This window comes from Primulina eburnea, chromosome 11 (assembly GCF_022965805.1).
Source record: "Primulina eburnea isolate SZY01 chromosome 11, ASM2296580v1, whole genome shotgun sequence".
In the NCBI taxonomy this organism is placed as follows: Eukaryota; Viridiplantae; Streptophyta; class Magnoliopsida; order Lamiales; family Gesneriaceae; genus Primulina; species Primulina eburnea.
Window position 1 is genome coordinate 10,146,026 of NC_133111.1, and position 18,360 is coordinate 10,164,385.

The window sequence follows — 18,360 nt, forward strand, 5'->3', positions numbered from 1 at the left end:
ATTGTGAGTATGTTCTATAAATACAAACATATATTTTTTTATGTATAAACATTTTTTTGGTTTAAATAAAATTATTGTGAATATTTCATTTTGTGTGAATCAAAATTTTAGTTCTTTGTTATATCTTACACTTCTGTTACAACACTTTTCATATACATTCTTTGTATGTGACCGAAAACTAGGATATTTCTAAACGTGACCGAAAAGACACGATGAAACCAATGCTTTCAAAGTTAGTGAATGTTACATAGACATATTTGAGACTGTCATGGAAGCATTGTATTATGGACCCAAACACATTGGGCCCAGTGACATGTAAAATAGCTAGCCCAACAGCTGAAGAGACGAATAAGTGTAGGCCCAAGATTGTAAACGTGTATGTTAGGAAAGGGAAGGGAAAGACACGTGAGAGAAATGTATAAAAGGGAGAGGGGGTTAGTTCAAGGGCATTCAGTTATCAAATATAGAGTGAGTCACTAACAATCTGTTAGTGGGAGAGAGAGCGATTGTAACAAGAGTTTGTTATATTCCAGTAATACATTTTTATTTCACCTTCCGTAGAATCCAATCGAGAATACTTCTCGGAGGCTCATAACAAATTGGTCCGACCTACCGGATTCGATAGGGCTACAGAATTTATGGCCAGCACGCGTTCAGAAACAAAGATGGAGAGCATGGAAAAAGCATTGATGGGGGTACAAGATAACATGACCCATGTGCACGGCCGACTGGATAAAATCGACAAGGCTGTGGAGGGATTACTAAGCCTGAGGGAGATGATGGAACACATAATTAAGGCACAAGGAGGAGCGGGGGCTACGGGCAATGGAGGTGGGGAGCCGCACGGGGCAGGAAGCGAGACGTTAGGGAAATATGAAAGTGTGGCGCGCCAGGTAGGGGGCGGGAAGAAGTTGCTGAGGAAGTGAGGAACGCATTAAAAAAAATTGAGTTACCTGGGTTTGAAGGAGATGACCCGTTGAGGTGGCTGGGGAGAATCGAGCAGTATTTCGAGGTACATGAAACACCAGGGGAATGTAAGCTCTAATTAGTCTACATTTATATGCATGGTACCACGGTACATTGGTTCCGATGGATGAAGGCAAGGATCCCAAACATGGGTTGGGATAGGTTCGCGGAGGAGCTGATCAAACACTACGGTGGTTATGACGCCAATCCATTTGAACTCATGGCGTCATTAACTCAAGGCCAACAATCGATTGATGCTTACATCGAGCGTTTTGAGATGTTGGTGGTGCAGCTGGGTGAGGTCCAGGAGGATCAATGCTTGGGCTACTTCATGAGTGGATTACGGGAGGAGATTAGGCGGAGGATGATTGTTCATGCCCCCCGATCAGTAGACCGCGCAATGATGCTAGCCAGGGGGTTGGAGGAGGAGTTGTATGGGGCGGCGGTGGATAAGGGAAAAAATAAAGTGGGATCGAGCCTGGTGTATGCACAAAAATCGGTAACTAAATGGGCTGGGCCAATCAAAACCCAGCTCATGATAGAGACCATAACAAGAATTTTTCCCAGCCCAATAGTAGCCAGGAATCAGTAAGCCCAGGCGAGCAACGGATGCGAAATCCAGTCACACCGCAAACTTACGGAGGGGGGTTTCAGGCGTCGTAAGGGGGAAGTGGTGGAGGAGATCGCGGAGGAGGAGCAATGAGGATGCCGCATCAAAAAAATAGAGATGGCAGGATGGTATCTCATCAGGAGTTCTTGCACCGACGCGAGAAGGGATTGTGTTTTAAGTGTGGTGATCCTTATCACCCGATGTAGCGATGTGCCAATAAAAGTTTGAGAGTGACAATCCTAGCGGAGGAGGAAGGAGAAGATGCTGAGTGGGAGCAGGTGGAGTTAGAGGAAAGAAATGATGAGGTGACGCGAGAAATGGGGGAAGTAGGGGAACCCAACGTAGAATACAATACTTTGGAGTTACCGTTGTATTCTGTTAATGGCATCAACCATCCACAAACATTGAAAATGAGGGCGAGGCTGGCAGGGCGAGAGGTGGTAGCTATGGTAGACACTGGCTCAAGCCACAACTTCGTCTCAAAAAAATTAATTGCTGAGTTGGGCCTAGTATGTGATGAGAGCATAATTTTTGGGGTGTGCCTGGGAGATGGGTGTAGGGTGTCATGTCAAGGAGTATGCAGAGAGCTGGAGGTTGACTTTGGACAATGCATAATTAAGATTGAAGGGTACTTGTTCGAGTTAGGGGGAATTGATCTTATTTTAGGAGTAGATTGGCTTCGTACGTTAGGGGATGTCCTGCTGAATTGGGATAAAATGGAAATGCGGTTCAGTTGGGATAATCAAACGGTGGTTTTGCGAGGAGATCCAACCCTCAGCAGGTCCATCATTTCATTCAAAGGAATCTCCAAAGTAAGTTAGGTGGAGTTCTGTGGAGCAATATTAGTCAAATGGGGTGGAGAGGAGATGGAGGTGATAGACAAAGAGGAAGATGTGGAGGCAATGAACAACATCCTTGCCGAATATGAGGGGGTCTTCCAAGAGCCTAGTGAATTACCCCCTTGTAGGCGACAAGATCATGCTATATGTATAAAGGAGGGTTGCGGGCCGGTGTCGGTAAGACCTTATAGATATTCACATCATCATAAGGATGAGATTGAACGGATGGTGAGAGAGATTGTAATGCCCGGGATGTGAGTTGGTAATCATCATTTATTAATGCATGATTTGATGTATTTATCGAAGGTCGAAGAAGCGACGTTGCAAAATATATCGTTGGGACAGAACGGGCAGTGCACCCGCGGTCGTTTATCATGAAATGTTGAAGGTTTACAGTACGCTCCCCGCACCTGCGCCATAATAGCTACCGCACCCGCGGTGTTGGTACAGTAGAGACACCGCACCCGCGGTAAAAATGCACCGCACCCGTGGTGAGATGTGTTGCGTGATGAAATGGCCACTTGCCCCTTTGCATGCAATATATATATAAATATATATATATATATATATATATATATATATATATATATATATATATATATATATATATATATATATATATATATATATATAAAGAAACGTTAATTCTTCAAAACCATAAGATTAGATTCGAGAAAAGTTTCAGTGAATGTTTTGAAAAATCCTTACGCCTTTTGTGAGAAATATGTCCGTCTGATTTTGAATCTGACTTCAGTACTGTGTTCCTATCGACGCAGGCTACAACTGGACGTAAGTTTTGTTAAGTTTTAATATGTCTTCAAATTATGCCATTGTCAGAATTGAATAGGATTCATATATGATGTTCTTGACATGTTAGAAATCGTAGAATTGAAGTTAGATTGAGAAACAGACTGATTATGGAATTATTATGATTTTCTGATTATTTTGATTTGAAATCGGACAGATTTGGATTATGAATGAATTACAGATTGTATCGGATATGAGTTATGATTTGTAATTGATGTATGTTGATATGGTATTGACGGAGATACTGAGATTGTACCGTTATACCGTTAATTTGAATAAAATCCAGATTAATCATATTCAGTGTTGAATTGAGAATGGAACATTGATATTATGATTCTCGATATGTCGTTTCAGATTTATAGAGACAGTCTTGAGTTCAGAACTGATATTGCTTCAGACCGAGACTACGAACGAAAGGTATAACTCAATGTGATATTGGGAGATCGACTCAAGTAGGATATACTTGAGCTTCCCTAAATCACATACTTATTGTTATTATATGCATTGATTTGATTTTATATGATGTTCTATTGATTTATAGGAAGCATGTATTAGACGAGTATTAGACGAGTGATCTTGTGACAGAAGTGCTTGATAGTGGTGGGATCGCCACAGGCACATTGCACGATGTCACAAGATAGTGTATCGGCGATAGTGCCACAGTATGTGACGAATAGATCAAGACACTCGATGTTTGGTTATATCGACGTGGATAGAATCGGAGTTTCTTCTATTACTGTTGGTCGATATAGGAATGCCGACGTCTGGAAACCGGGATCCCTAGACTAGGATTGAGTCTAGTCTGAGTCGTGGAGTCACGAGTATGATTGATAGTTTATATTAATTATGTTTCAGACTTTGATATATATCTGATATTTGCTTCATGCTTTATATTGATTATATGATTGCATGTTCGTTGATTTATAGTGGGATTATATTCTCACCAGAATTATCCAGCTGTTGTCGTGTTTGTATGTGTGCATGACAACAGGTGGGACATGATCAAGGTCGAGGAGATGACGAGAGATCATGATTAGAGTGGAGACCACGGCCTTTGATGTTGTTGTAGATAGGGTTTGAACACTTGATAGCTAGTTGTTGAACCTTAGTCTGTATTGAATGTATGCTGTACATGAATTGTACTTTATTTTATACTGATATGTATACTAGTATGATTTCCAATTACGTTCCGCAATTTAAAAAAAAAGTAGACCATGTTTATTATAAGTGATTAAATTGTCCCAATGACAATTATGAACTTGATTAGCGTCCGGGTCCTCACAGGGATGCTCACATCAGGAGTGATACGAGTCAGCAAAAGCCCCTAATCAAGCCCAGTCATACTAGTTAAAGAAAAGATGGAAGCTAGTGATTTTGCATTGACTATCGAGCTTTGAATGACATTACGATTGCTGAAAAATACCCAATTCTGGTGGTGGAGGAATTATTTGATGAACTTCAAGGAGCAACACTTTTTACCAAGCTGGACCTCAAATCTGGGTACCACCAGATTCGGGTTCAAGCCGCCGATGTACATAAAACAGCGTTCCGGACGAATGAAGGTCACTACGAATTTTTAGTCATGCCCTTCGGGCTAAAAAATGCTCCACCCAGATTTCAATCAACCATGAATGAGGTATTCCGCCCTTACTTGCGAAAATTCGTATTAGTTTTCTTTGACGATGTTTTGATTTACAGTAAGAATTGGGAGGAACATGTGCAACATGTGGAGTCAGTGTTCAAGTTGTTGCAACAACACCAGTTGGTTTTGAACAGAAAGAAATGCAAGTTTGGGTTGAGGCAGGTTGAGTACTTAGGGCATATAATCATGGTTCAGGGGGTAGAGGTGGATCCAAATAGGGTTGAAAGTGTGATACAGTGGCCACACCCGAAAAAAATTAAAAGGTTGAGGAGTTTTTTGGGACTAACGGGATATTACCGGAAATTCATTAAAGACTATGGGAAGATAGCGAGACCACTCACTGAGCAACTAAAGAAAAATAACTTTGGGTGGAATGATAAAGCCCAAGAGCCTTTCGAGATGTTGAAGCAAGCGGTGGTGACCACCCTAGTGTTGAGGATGCCAGACTTTTCGCAAGAATTTTTGGTAGAATGTGACGCCTCAGGATGGGGATAGGGGCAGTACTGGCTCTGGAGGGCAAACCAATTGCTTTTTATAAAAAGGCTTTGGCAGATAGGGCGTTGTCAAAATCAACCTATGAAAGAGAATTAATGGCACTAGTTTTGGCTGTCCAACACTGGTGCCACTATTTGTTGGGACGCAAGTTCCTAGTGGTGACTGATCACAAGCCCTTGAGAAACTTGCTGCAACAACGCATAACCACGCTGGATCAACAATAGTGGTTGGCTAAATTACTAGGTTATGAGTTGGAAATAAAACACAGACCTGGGGAAGATAATGGTGCAACTCAAATCTTTTAAACCGCACAGCAGCTCAAGCACCACGGTTCGATCGCTCTACCAAGCAAGGACAATTATTGTACCAAAAAAAAATCAAAGAAGGGATTAGCATGGCCCAGGATGGTAACAAGCATTACTCCTTGGTTAATGGTTGTTTACTCTTTAAAGGAAGGCTGGTTATACCACGTTCATCACAGTGGGTAACCACACTACTGATGGCATTTCATGCCACTCCTATTGGGGGACACTCGGGGGCTTTTAGAATGTATAAAAGAGTTGCAAATAACTTCTTTTGGCCAGTGATGAAAAAATATGTCTACAAGTTTGTGTCCGAATGTGAAATATGCCAAAAACAGAAGTATGAGGCCGTTTCCCCTGCAGGGTTGCTGCAACCCCTGATCATTCCATAAGCAATTTGGGAAGATTTGGCTATGGATTTTTTTATGGGGCTGCCAAAATCAAAAGGTTTTGAAGTGATCCTAGTGGTAATTGACATGTTATCTAAATATGGGCACTTTCTTCTTCTTAAGCATCCATACACTGCCTACTCTGTGGCTGAAATTTTTGCACGCAACGTGATCAAGTTGCATGGGGTTACAAAGACCATAGTCAGTGATAGGGATGCAGTGTTCATGAGCTTAATCTGGTCTGATTTGTTTAGACTACAAGGGACTCACCTTAAAATGAGCACAGCCTACAATCCGGAAACAGATGGGCAAAGTGAAGCATTGAACAAATGTGTTGAGACGTATCTACGATGTTTCTGCTCTGAACAACCTAAGGGTTGGTCACACTGGGTGCATTGGGTGGAGTATTGGTACAATACCTCCTATCAGACGACTGCGGGGATGACCCCTTTCGAGGTAGTGTATGGAAAAAGACCCCCAACCGTGATTAAGTTTCTTCCGAGAGAAACTAAGGTATCAGCCGTTTCACAAGCTTTGGTGGACCGAGATGAGCTTCTGAGATAGCTTAAATACAATCTAGGATGGGCTCAACAGCGGATGACCAAATACGCTAACAAAAGCTGTCGAGAGGTCCATTATCAAGAAGGAGATGTGGTATATCTAAAATTACGACCACACCACCAAAACTCTATTAGTACAAGGGTATTCCAGAAACTGGCAGCAAGGTATTACGGACCTTATCAAGTATTAAAGAAAGTAGGACAAGTGGCATATCGTTTGAAACTACCCGAGGGGTCCAAGATACATCTAGTGTTTCATGTGTCATGTCTAAAGAAAGCGGTGGGACGGGACCGGATGAAGTTAAACTGCCAAGGGAGGTAGTCACTGACTTGTTTCTCACTTTTGAACCCGAGGAAGTATTGGCTGAAAGAACTAAGCACAAAAAGGGGAATTCAAATCAACAGATACTGGTGAGATGGAAAGGAAGAACAAGTGAAGAAGCCACGTGGGAAGACAAAGAAGATTTCAAGGCACAATTTCCAGAATTTCGCCTTGAGGACAAGGCGATTCTTGAAGAGGCTGGGCATGTTATGGACCCAAACACATTGGGCCCAGTGACATGTAAAATAGCTAGCCCAACAGCTGAAGAGACGAATAAGTGTAGGCCCAAGATTGTAAACGTGTATGTTAGGAAAGGGAAGGGAAAGGCACGTGAGAGAAATGTATAAAAGGGAGAGGGGGGTTAGTTCAAGGGCATTCAGTTATCAATTATAGAGTGAGTCATTAACAATCTGTTAGTGGGAGAGAGAGTGATTGTAACAAGAGTTTGTTATATTCCAGTAATACATTTTTATTTCACCTTCCCTAGAATCCAATCGGGAATAATTCCCGGAGGGTCATAACACATTGTCGTCTCATACGACTATGTTCCATTCGAAAATTCTGATGATTCTAGTGCAGGAACTTATGATGAACTCATACATCAAGTTTATCTTGGGGCAAGATTCAATAGCTAGATTTACTTGAACACCTCATTTATAAAAGTGTTCTTGATTATATTTCTTGTTTCAGAATTTTGATGCAGTTGTGCGAGACATCACGATCACGTCCAAAAGATCGCAGTACATAGACTTCACTATGCCATATGATGTTGTAGGCATTCCATTAAAGTTCCAATCAAACATGATGACCCCAATAACAAATGGATTTTCTTGAAGCCCCTTATAAAGAACTCTGGTTAATTGCTATATGACTGTTCATTTTAACCGGTGTTGTACTCTAGATTCTTGAACATAGGTTTAGCCATGCTTATAGAGGTCAAGTTGATCAACATGCAGGCATGATTTTCTATCTTCTTTTCTTGTCACTAGTATTTGCACATGGCGGAAGAATAGTTACCAATTTAGCTCGGTTGGTTGTTGTTGTATGGATGTTCGTGGTGCTCATATTGAGTTCCACCTATACATAGTGGCGGAGCCACATGCTAATATAACCGAGCGTCAGTCCGGGTGACCCAATTTTTTTTAAAAATTATATCTAAATTTTGAAATAATATGATATTAGGCCGAGTAGATCATTTTAAAAGATCATTTTTAAAACTATAGTTTAAATTATAGTCCGGGCAAAGCCTATTTCTGGCTACGCACTGCCTATACAACAAGTTTTTCAGCAAGATTAACAGTTCAAAGGCTCTCACAACTTGTTATTGATGCGAATGAACTTATTCGAGCTGAAGTCTACATTGGATGTCACAATGGTTCTTCCCTTGTTGGGTACTTGCAGCATTTGGGATTCAACAAGTCCGAGATCAGAACTCTATCACTGGAATGCAATTTTTGGTTGTATTGCAAGCTCTGTCGTTTACTTTTGATTACTTAAAATATATGTACTAACTACTACTTTAAAAATCTATTCTAATCTAAAAACTGATATTTTCATGACATATTTTGTTGCTAAATTGCATACAGTGATAAAGTTTGTTAAGTTTACTTCTTATAGTTCATGTTGATGTGTTACTTTTTTATAATAATAATTAATAGGCAAAATATCAATTTTAATATAATATATATTGGTATGTGACAATTTTACTCTTATATGTTTCATTAAATCAAGTATAGTCTATAACTATATTCTTTTGATCAATTTTATTATTTTATTCAAAATTATATAAATAAAGAACCAAAGTTGATCAAAAAAACATAAATATACTATAATTAATTAAAGAAAAGATGACTAAAATTAACATTTTGGCAACGAAATAAGAAAATTGAGTAATTGGACATGCAAGTCAACAGGCCCAGAAAAGGAAGCCCAAAAGAAGGTGAAATATGGTGCAAAAAAAAGCCCACAGACAAACTGTGCGACGAGGTAAGATCTATAGCAGCAGCCAGCCAAGGAGAAAAGAAAGAGGAGCGAAGGGAGGGATGGCGTCGAACGCGGCGGTGCCGTTTTGGAGATCTGCGGGGATGACTTACATCACTTACTCTAATCTCTGCGCTAATTTGGTGAGACAGTGTCTCAAAGAACCTTACAAATCTGAAGCTTTGAACCGAGAGAAGGTCCATTTCTCTGTTTCCCAGTGGGTTGACGGGAAACCCCAGAAGCCAAGTAATTTTTTTATTTTATATATTTCGGTTTTCTTTATTGTTCTTCTTAATTTTTTGGTGCAGTGAATGTATCGGTGATTTATCTGTCTCTTCGTGTATCAGTTGTCGTTTATTGCTTAGGTTTTTATTTGTTACTGTGGGATTGATCTTTGTGCTTTTGATTGATTGGAAGCTTTAGTGAGTGCTAATTTTTATGTTGACTTGAACCGGATTAAAATTGTGGATAATGATGTGCTGTGGAGCGTGATATCTAAAATCAGAAAAGTTCTGTTTTAGGGTTATACTTACCGTGGAATATATTTTGAAGCTACACAATATTTAAAAAAATGAGTGCTTCAGTTTGTATTTTGCTAAAATTATATCATTGTTTACTGAATGTGAATTATGATTCACTTTATTGAGTATTACAGACACATTGAATAAGTTTAAATTTATCAAATGTGAGTGACGTTGACTTTAGGGGTATGGTACTCCTTGATAGAAGTTTCTCTAGCCTTGGGTTTTTGTTTGTGATTATTTTGGATCAATGTATGTCTTTTGAATAGAGACTTGTTGTCAGTGGTACTCCTGAGTCCTCACTGACTGGGCCGTGTTAATGTTTATTGCTTTCTTCGAGTTCCCCTATTTATTATTTATGCTGATATGGATTGGTCCTGATATGAGCTTTACAATACATTCTTTCTGGGAAATGATAAGTTGTTCTGAAAATGGTTTGGTTATGGGATTATTCAGAAATTGGTACGTTGTTAATTGGTCATCGAGTGGATTTAGAAAGATATATTGGCTATGCTTGAAACTGTAAAATGGTTTAGCCATGGAAGTGGAAAATAGATAATGTATGTGTTGATATATTCTTTGATATTCCGTGATGCACTCAATTCCCTTTTCTTGTTTAAATGGTTGGAAAAGTTCTTTGTATTATTGTTAGATTCTTGCATGGGGCTTTATTAAAAAAAACTAATTATCAACTAGATTGCGTGGTTCCGATTCGCATTCTTCCAGGAATGAATCATCTGAACTGTTTTTATGATAACAAATTTGGTTCCCTTGTCACATTTACTGTAACTTCTGATCATTTACGTTCTATTTGCAAAGTGCTTACCAATAGACATCTTTTTCTCTCTTTGTTAACAATACAATTATATGTTTGGAGACTGTTTGACAGGGCCGTGATGAACATGTGCTCACACGAGCCACGACTATGTCTTCTCAACAGAAGTTCACTCTTTACGCTTTGGCACCATTTTCATGCTTTTTAAGACTACGTGGGAAGGATTGTAAGAGGGGTTATAAAATCTTTAAAGCGGATTCTTTGGCAAAGTCAATCTGTTTGGTTTGTGGGGAGTGATTCCCATCTCTCCACCTCTTATCCCCCAGTATACTGCTTGTCTTTGCCCTTGCTTACTAGTTCTGTCCCTAATAATTTTAGTGAACCAATGTCTCAATTGTTATGAAGTTTTAATCACTTTCAACATTCAAAATTTACACCAAGTTAAAACCCTTCTTCCTCGGAACACCAATGTCACATATAGTCATCTTCTAAATACTGATTATGATTTTAATTGTTTTGATACTGGTGAACTTGGATTTTGTAGGGCACAACTATTAGAGGGCATACTAATCCGAAGTATGTTCTCTCAGGTGTCTTACAAAGTCTGTGGTTAACAAATCCCAACACATGTACTTCTTGGTTTGAAATGGCAAGTAAACTTGCCTTTTTTCCAAAAAAAAACTATTGTCTACTAAAATTAGAAGATGTTCCCGGGGTTGAGCCACTGCAGATTAGAATAAATTGAAACAATAGACAATTTCATACCGAATGTTGTTTTTTTTTGGGTTGGCGAAGTTCTCTCGTTGATCCAATTCTTTCTGCTTCAGTGTTACAAACCACCGTGGGTTGAATGAGGAATAATTGCATTGTTTGTTAATTCCGATGCAAGTTTTCTGTTTACTATTGTTTATTTTATCTCTCTTTCATTTATTCGTTTTCTATTCTAGTCTAAACCTTTATTTTACTTTTGCAGCTCTGCGCACAGATACTTCTGAATGAGGTGAAGCATTCATTGGCGACCACTGTTAAAACCGAAAAATATTTTTCTTTGTTTTTCTGCCTACAAACTGTGTTGGTATAGACCATGTTTGATCATTTAAGTTTGGATCAAAATATCAATGACAATAAAGAAACTGCATGTGTTTTTCAGCTGTGATGAATGATGAGATTCATGAGTTGCTTATTAATAATTCAATGCCTGCAAAATGGTAGTCGTGTAATGTACAAGCTGTATGTCACTCTCCGAGACCGAGAGACCGAGACCGAGACCGAGACTGAGACTTAGACCGAGACGTAGATGACTTCCGATATTGTTTAACAATTTTATTGAAAACAATAAGTTAGGTAGCAAATAGTCAAAAATAGGCTAATTCATAAAATAATATTTTTTTTTTACCTATGTGAAATACGAATAATGTGGATGTTGTTCTTACAAAAAAAATGCGAAATGCGGTAGTGAATAAACTATAATCATGAATGAGAGACTTGGTTTTCATAACACTGGATTCTTTCATCAACTTGAAAATTGATCTTGTTCTATCTCTTGCACATGTTATTCATTATTATTTAAGGAAGGATTTAAGGGGTGATCATTTTGGTAAACACTCAACAAGTGAGAATCGATCGAATATCAAAATAAAAATTTATATATATACATATATTTAAAGTGATCATTATTTACGCAGAAGTCTGAAATAGAACAGACGGAGTTCAAAACTTATATTATATCAAGCTGATAAGCCCAAATTTTACATAGATTTTATGGATTTAATTTTATAATATTTGTGTTTATCTGGAATTAGTATCCCTTATTATATGTTTATTTGATTTAATTTCATTTTATTTGTAGATTTGAACAAAAGAGAAAAAAACCAAGTTTTGAAGATAATATGATTGTACAAGACTTCAAAGACAACAAATACCAAAAGAAAAGAAATAAAAATATTATTAAATTTTATTACATTGACGATATTGAAGTTTTAGAAAAAAAAATTGGACAGATCTTGACATAGTTGAAGCCTCACATTTTAAAAATAAAATCTATCTACAACTTGAACTTGATATGAACTTCAAATATTTACAGGATTATGTCCGTTAAGTGGATATAAAATGATCACGTGCATCAGAAGTGAAAAAAAAGAGAGAAATGATACGTGAAAGAGGAGAGAGAAGTGAGACACGAAAGAGGAGAGAGAACATTAGGGAGGAGACGGAAAACAAAAAGAGAAAAACGTAAGTGAAGAAGACATCAACGGAGAGGGAAAAGTAGAACATAGAGGAAGATAGAGGTAGAAGTCGGAGGAAACCTCACACCCCAAAATCAATGAGAATTCCTCTTATTTTTTCTTGATTATGTTTTCTCCTATGAATTTAAACATGAATTTATTTTTATTTTTTGAATTTATGAAGTAGATTTTTATAGACTAAAGACATGATAGACTGGAACAAGTTATTTTTTGATGTTTTGAGTTTGATTCGATTTTATTATTTATTTTAATTCATTGATTGATGTCGTTTTATTATATTTTTTTTAGTTAGATCAATTAAATTGAATATTTGTTTGTCACTAAAAGTGTAAGATGATAGATTAATATTTTCTTCACTACATCAATCAAAACATGGTTAAACTGACTAGAAATAATATTCGGTTCAGTGTACGATTTTAGATTGAAAAACTGAAATTTCACAGCGACTTAATGCAGTTGAATCTAATTAAATTTTGTCATGAATAATTGGACTATCAGATTTAATTATGTTTATTAATTACATAAATCGTTTAATAATTAATTTTTAGAATTTCGTCATGAATTAAGTAATTAAAATTTATTGAATTTGAATTTGACATGTAGATTATAAACTTGTCTCGGTATCTGATACTCACGGGAAATTTAGGGTCCGATCTACGCAAGCGTCACTAATCCAGACACGGGCTTCAAAATTACCCTGGACCTGAAATCACAAATAAGACCGTTAGGAGGGGGCCAGGAGGGTGTCCTGGCGTAGCCCCTCCGACGCTCAAGTCAGAGACTGAGGATATATGGGGGGAGCAGCTAAGGGTGCTGCTGAAAACAATATAGTGAATTGAATCCCTTATCATACGCTCAAACCTGATATTTATAGGAGAATACCTGGGCTTGTCATGGGCCAGTCACCTGTGGGCCTCAGAGATGGGCCGGGAGTTTGGGCCGGATCTTGATGGGTTCATCCCTGGAGTATCAGTATCGTTGTGCGCTTTAGTCATTTTTAAAGAATTTTAATTTTCGTCTAAATTAATAGTTTGTATTTTTTTGCTTTAGTTAATTTATTTAAATTTTTTAATTTAATTTTAATTAATTTATCTCATCTCACTTGAATTTAATTAGCCTAAATTAGAAAAAATAATTCATATTCTAGTATTTAACATCGATATATGTGGGTACGGACTCATCATCCAATTACTATTACTTGATCTAATCCGCTTGTTAGAATTATTCCCAACGGAAATCGTCGGTTACCAATGATCAGATCATCTAAACTAGAACTTAATCTTAATAGAATAAAATCTTATCAAATCAGAATCACATTCTGAACACATATTTTATAATGATGATCATGGACTATCCTTGATCTCGGGCTCCTTCTAGACCTTTTCCCATAGACATGCTTCCTCTATGGTCTTTTCTTTCACAAACTTTCCCGATTTGCCAATATTTAAATCATAACAAATAAATTTATCACTTGGATCGAAGGAAGCGGATCGAACGGACCAAATCAGAAAGAAATGGACGGAACTTAGCAAAAGATGGATAACAAAACATATAGTAATGCATAGAAAAGAAAAACGTATAGTAATCGATCGAATTTTAAATCATATATAAACCTTAAAACAATACATAAGCACATCTATCATTGTTTCGAAAGTATATAAATTTGATCGAAACTTCGATGGATCCTAGGCCAATTTCGGACAGAACTCGACAAGGGTTTGGGTAGCACTCGAACCTGATTTCTGGATAGAACAACACCTTAGAATGTTGATATATGTTGCATGATGCTTGCTGGAACTCATGAATATGGCAGCTACATGAAGATCGAACTAGTGCGGTTCGAACTTGCTTATATTTTTGGCAAACTTTGGCCGAACTTGGGAATACTTGGGCGTTAATTGGGCAGTTCCTCGAGTAGGTTTTGGATAGCATTCCCGGGCCGAATAATGCCTTGGATGTCGCTTAGTTGCTACCCAAAATGAACGAGCACAACAAATTCTTCCTTTCTTGAGAGTGGCCGAAACTTGGAGGGTTTTTTGTGTGGGGGATTTTGGTGTGTCAACTCTCAACATGTGATGGTTATAACAACAAAACCAATTCAGAAGGATTGAAGTTCATTCCACAAGAACCCCAAAATTGAGGTACAATGTGAGGACTCAGATTTTCATAGCAAATCACTTAAACAATAAACCTCGGGAATTTTAGCTCAAGCTTGTCAAAATAAATACTCAATTATTGTACCTGAAACTTCAGCTCAAAATGTGCAAAACATAACACATAATGGAGCTCTGAGACATCGCAAAACCACAAAAACCGAAATATTGTTGATCGGAGTAGAAAACACCTAGCTCAGGATCTCGAAACTTTATCTCAAACAAGCTCCTAAATAAGCAAAAAATACATAAAAGATTTAACAAATTTATTGTGTAAGAAATGACAATAGAGTGCACCAAGGTGACTCTTGATTGTGGATAAATTTTGACTACCTGAAGACTAATTGGATCATCACCTTAGGGCATGTGGAAGGTCATATCCTACTGTCTTTCGCTATTCGTCTATTGTCTCTGTAGCATATGAACTCCCATTCTTTACGAGTTCTATCTATATTTATAAATACATAAAAGTCCAAATTTTCAAAGCATTTATAAATTACAATACCTATTTTCATTTGTTTTTTGTTAATATGTGCTATTAAATATTAAGTATGGCAAAATATATTATAAGTATAATTATTTTGACGGGTCAGATTCATGATCTAAATGGATCATGACGAATATGATATATGGATCCTTCATCATTTTAACAGCTTGCATCTTGGATATTAACGAATTCGATCGAGGGAAAGAAAAACATGCTAAATTAAATATAGGAAAATAACTTTTTGTCAATTAATTTTTTATATTTTGAGTTTTGTTCAATTAAGCGTTTAACATTTGGTTTTGGTGCAATAAATTCGATTTTTTTGGGTTTTTAATCCTATTTTGTTGGAGTGTTGACGTTATACTGGAAAGTAATTGTGACATGACATCGAAAATTGCAAACATGTTTGGTGGCTCCATAAGCAGTTAGACCGAAATATGTGAAATTAATCAAAACCAAAATACGATAATTTAATAAATTAAAACTAAAATTGAAAGACCTAAATTAATTTTTTCTTTAAACACCGGATGTTAACCATGTTGCATAAAAGTAACGTATGTCATCGAACACAGAATAACATATCATCAGAATTTTGTATTTAAACTCATTACTATTTAATTTTATCCCAACCTTACTTTATTTCAACACCTCTACCGAAATAATTTCGACGTGGTTTCCACATAATTCTTCGCTGAAATACGAGTAAAGTCTTCGCTGAAACATTTACAATCATAGTCCCTTGAAACTCAAGAAAGAAAACACATGCAGTACTGGGCATAGACGACAGACCAGCTTATCTCTGGCGATGTCCGATTTCTATTCAGCGAACCCCGATTATACTACTAAACTCGTGCTTCATCTAATGAACTCAAAGGGACAAATCATTGCTGTGGCAGCCAAAGGTAAATACATGACCATTTACACCTTGTGCAAATTCTTCCATTTTTACAGAGAATGTTGTATGTGTCTCGGTGTCTATATAAATATATTTATAGTGTGGGACGCGGACTACCCAGATATCGATGGTTCCAGTTCTCGACTTCCCACATCCAATATTTTTATCCTCTAGTTATTTTATATATTGATGTTTACTCATCGGACGTATCGTCTTGCATCAGGTCACGGTTTATTGAAGGATGTTGAAGTTGACACAATCATTGGTCCTCAAAAATCTGCACAAGCAAGCTTTGTGATTGGTCTTGGAGATAGAGCAAATGTTCCAATAATTTGTTTCTCTGCTCCTTCTCTCCATCCGAGATCTCGATATTCTGTTCAAACTAAAGTTCAAACAGGCCTGACTGACGCAGCTCAAGTAGGTGCTATTGTTGCCATAGTTGGATATTTTCACTGGATTCAAGTTGTTCTCATATACGAAGATTCAGATTATGGCAATTGGATAGTTCCATTTCTGTCTAATGCCTTATTTCAATATGTAAATGCTCGAGTATCATACAGAAGCATCATCCCTCTCACAGCAACTGATGATTTTATGCTGCAAGAGCTATATAAGATGAAAACTATGCAAACGAGGGTATTTGTGGTGCACGTTTCAAATTCTCTCGCTTCAAAACTTTTCCTAAAATCAAAAGAAGCATGAATGATGGGTGAAGGCTATGCATGGATTGTATCAAGTGGCCTAATGGACTTTTTTTTTTCACCATATTCCCATGTTGTGGATTATATGCAAGGCGTTCATGGAGTGAAGCCTTTGATTCCAACCAAAGTCCAGATAACTCGATTCCTTAGCCAAAAGGTGGAAGAGGAAAGGTATCAAATTTTTCTCTAAAGAAACTTATCCAAGTAAAGTGCGAAAAATCATCAACGCAAACAAACGAATATTTCTTACCACCCAAGCTCTTAACATCCATTGGACCCATTAGATCCATGTGTAATAGTTCAAGGCATCGTGTTGTCCCGAAGTGTTGCAACACCGGATGCGCAACACGGGTTTGTTTACCTTTCTGACAAGGTCCACAAATATATGTATTACCTGAACTTAAATTTGACATACCTCTTACAACATCAAACTTACACAGATTTTTCAATGTCTTGAAGCTCACGTGACCCAGTTTTTTATGCCACAGGTCCAAATCACTTACCTTGGCACTTCGGCAATCATCACATTCTCCCAAAAGATAGCAATTGTCAGCAGACCTAGTACCTGACATAACACAAATATTGGCATCATTAAAAACTTCACAGTTATTTTTGTTGAACCTAACATGTAAATCATCATCACAGAGTTGACTTATGCTTATAAGTTCTAATTATGTCTTTCAACATGCAGAACATTCTGAAGTTCAGGAAGCCCATCAATGTTCAGAGTTCATTTGCCTACAATTCTCCCTTTTGCACCAACTTCATAGGTTACACGTCCACCTTTTACTTCAACATAGTCAGTAAGGTGTCCCTTGGATCCAGTTATGTGGCGTGAGCACCCACTTTCGAAATACCATATACATGCAACGTTAGTTTTAAAAGACGTATAAATGACATTGCAATGAATAACAGCTTTTGGTACCCAAACTTTCTTCTCGGGAGGTTTTCTGACTGTTGTGTGGCGCCTGGTATTGGGCAACACCCGATTTGCATGCCAGTTCATATATTCATTTCTCTGCTTAAAGCAGAAAGGTCTGATGTGGCCTGCTTATGACTGTAGTGGCAAATAAAATTTCGCTTCTTTGCTTTGATTTAGAAGTTGACACTGCTTCTTGGTTTGTGACATATTCATTGGCGGGTCAATGATCGAGCAAAACTTGCACAGTAAAACCCCCAATAAAAGTATGATTTTGTATGCTCAAAATTAATCGCAAGTGCACGATGTCAAGTAATAATATAGTGTACAAGAGTACGAGTATCGTTCCACTGAAGACTGTGTTTAACAATTATTATTTTCAGTTATTTAACATTTAGCAACGAAAATTGAGTTGTGTGATTATTCCTACTATACTCAAATAAATATGCAATTAAAATGATTCAACAAGTAATGATTGAGAATTTAATCTAAAATGTTGAGTTAAAATTCAATAAGAAATGGATTTGTTGGGAATCTCGGTTCACCTACCCCTCGTTTATTAATTAATTCGTTCGATCGTGATCTATGCTTCCGACAGGATTTCCTATTCTATTGAACACTCTCTCTCTCGAGTTATGCCAAACTAATTCTACTCAATGAAGTAATTAAATATCTTTAATTATTTATCAAGAGCAAATCGCATTTCGATCTATGAAATCCCCTAGTTTTCGACCCTAAGGACTATGACTAT

At 37.4% G+C, this 18,360-nt stretch overlaps 3 protein-coding genes across 3 annotated transcripts; all 3 read left to right on the forward strand.

Annotated features, from left to right (window-relative positions):
* The first annotated feature begins 1,114 nt into the window (after positions 1 to 1,114).
* LOC140805376 (uncharacterized) lies at positions 1,115 to 5,359 on the forward strand. The gene is made up of 4 exons (XM_073161648.1): positions 1,115 to 1,465; positions 1,783 to 2,325; positions 2,398 to 2,592; positions 4,733 to 5,359. The coding sequence occupies exons 1-4, from the start codon at positions 1,115 to 1,117 to the stop codon at positions 5,357 to 5,359; spliced, it is 1,716 nt and encodes a 571-aa protein (XP_073017749.1).
* Positions 5,360 to 6,074: 715 nt separating this feature from the next.
* Positions 6,075 to 7,279, forward strand: LOC140805377 (uncharacterized). The gene is made up of 2 exons (XM_073161649.1): positions 6,075 to 6,563; positions 6,746 to 7,279. The coding sequence occupies exons 1-2, from the start codon at positions 6,075 to 6,077 to the stop codon at positions 7,277 to 7,279; spliced, it is 1,023 nt and encodes a 340-aa protein (XP_073017750.1).
* Positions 7,280 to 8,855: 1,576 nt separating this feature from the next.
* Positions 8,856 to 11,357, forward strand: LOC140805154 (ATP synthase subunit epsilon, mitochondrial-like). The gene is made up of 2 exons (XM_073161361.1): positions 8,856 to 9,158; positions 11,182 to 11,357. Exons 1-2 carry the CDS (start codon positions 8,879 to 8,881, stop codon positions 11,205 to 11,207), a joined length of 306 nt encoding a protein of 101 aa, XP_073017462.1. The 5' UTR covers positions 8,856 to 8,878; the 3' UTR covers positions 11,208 to 11,357.
* Positions 11,358 to 18,360: the final 7,003 nt, after the last annotated feature.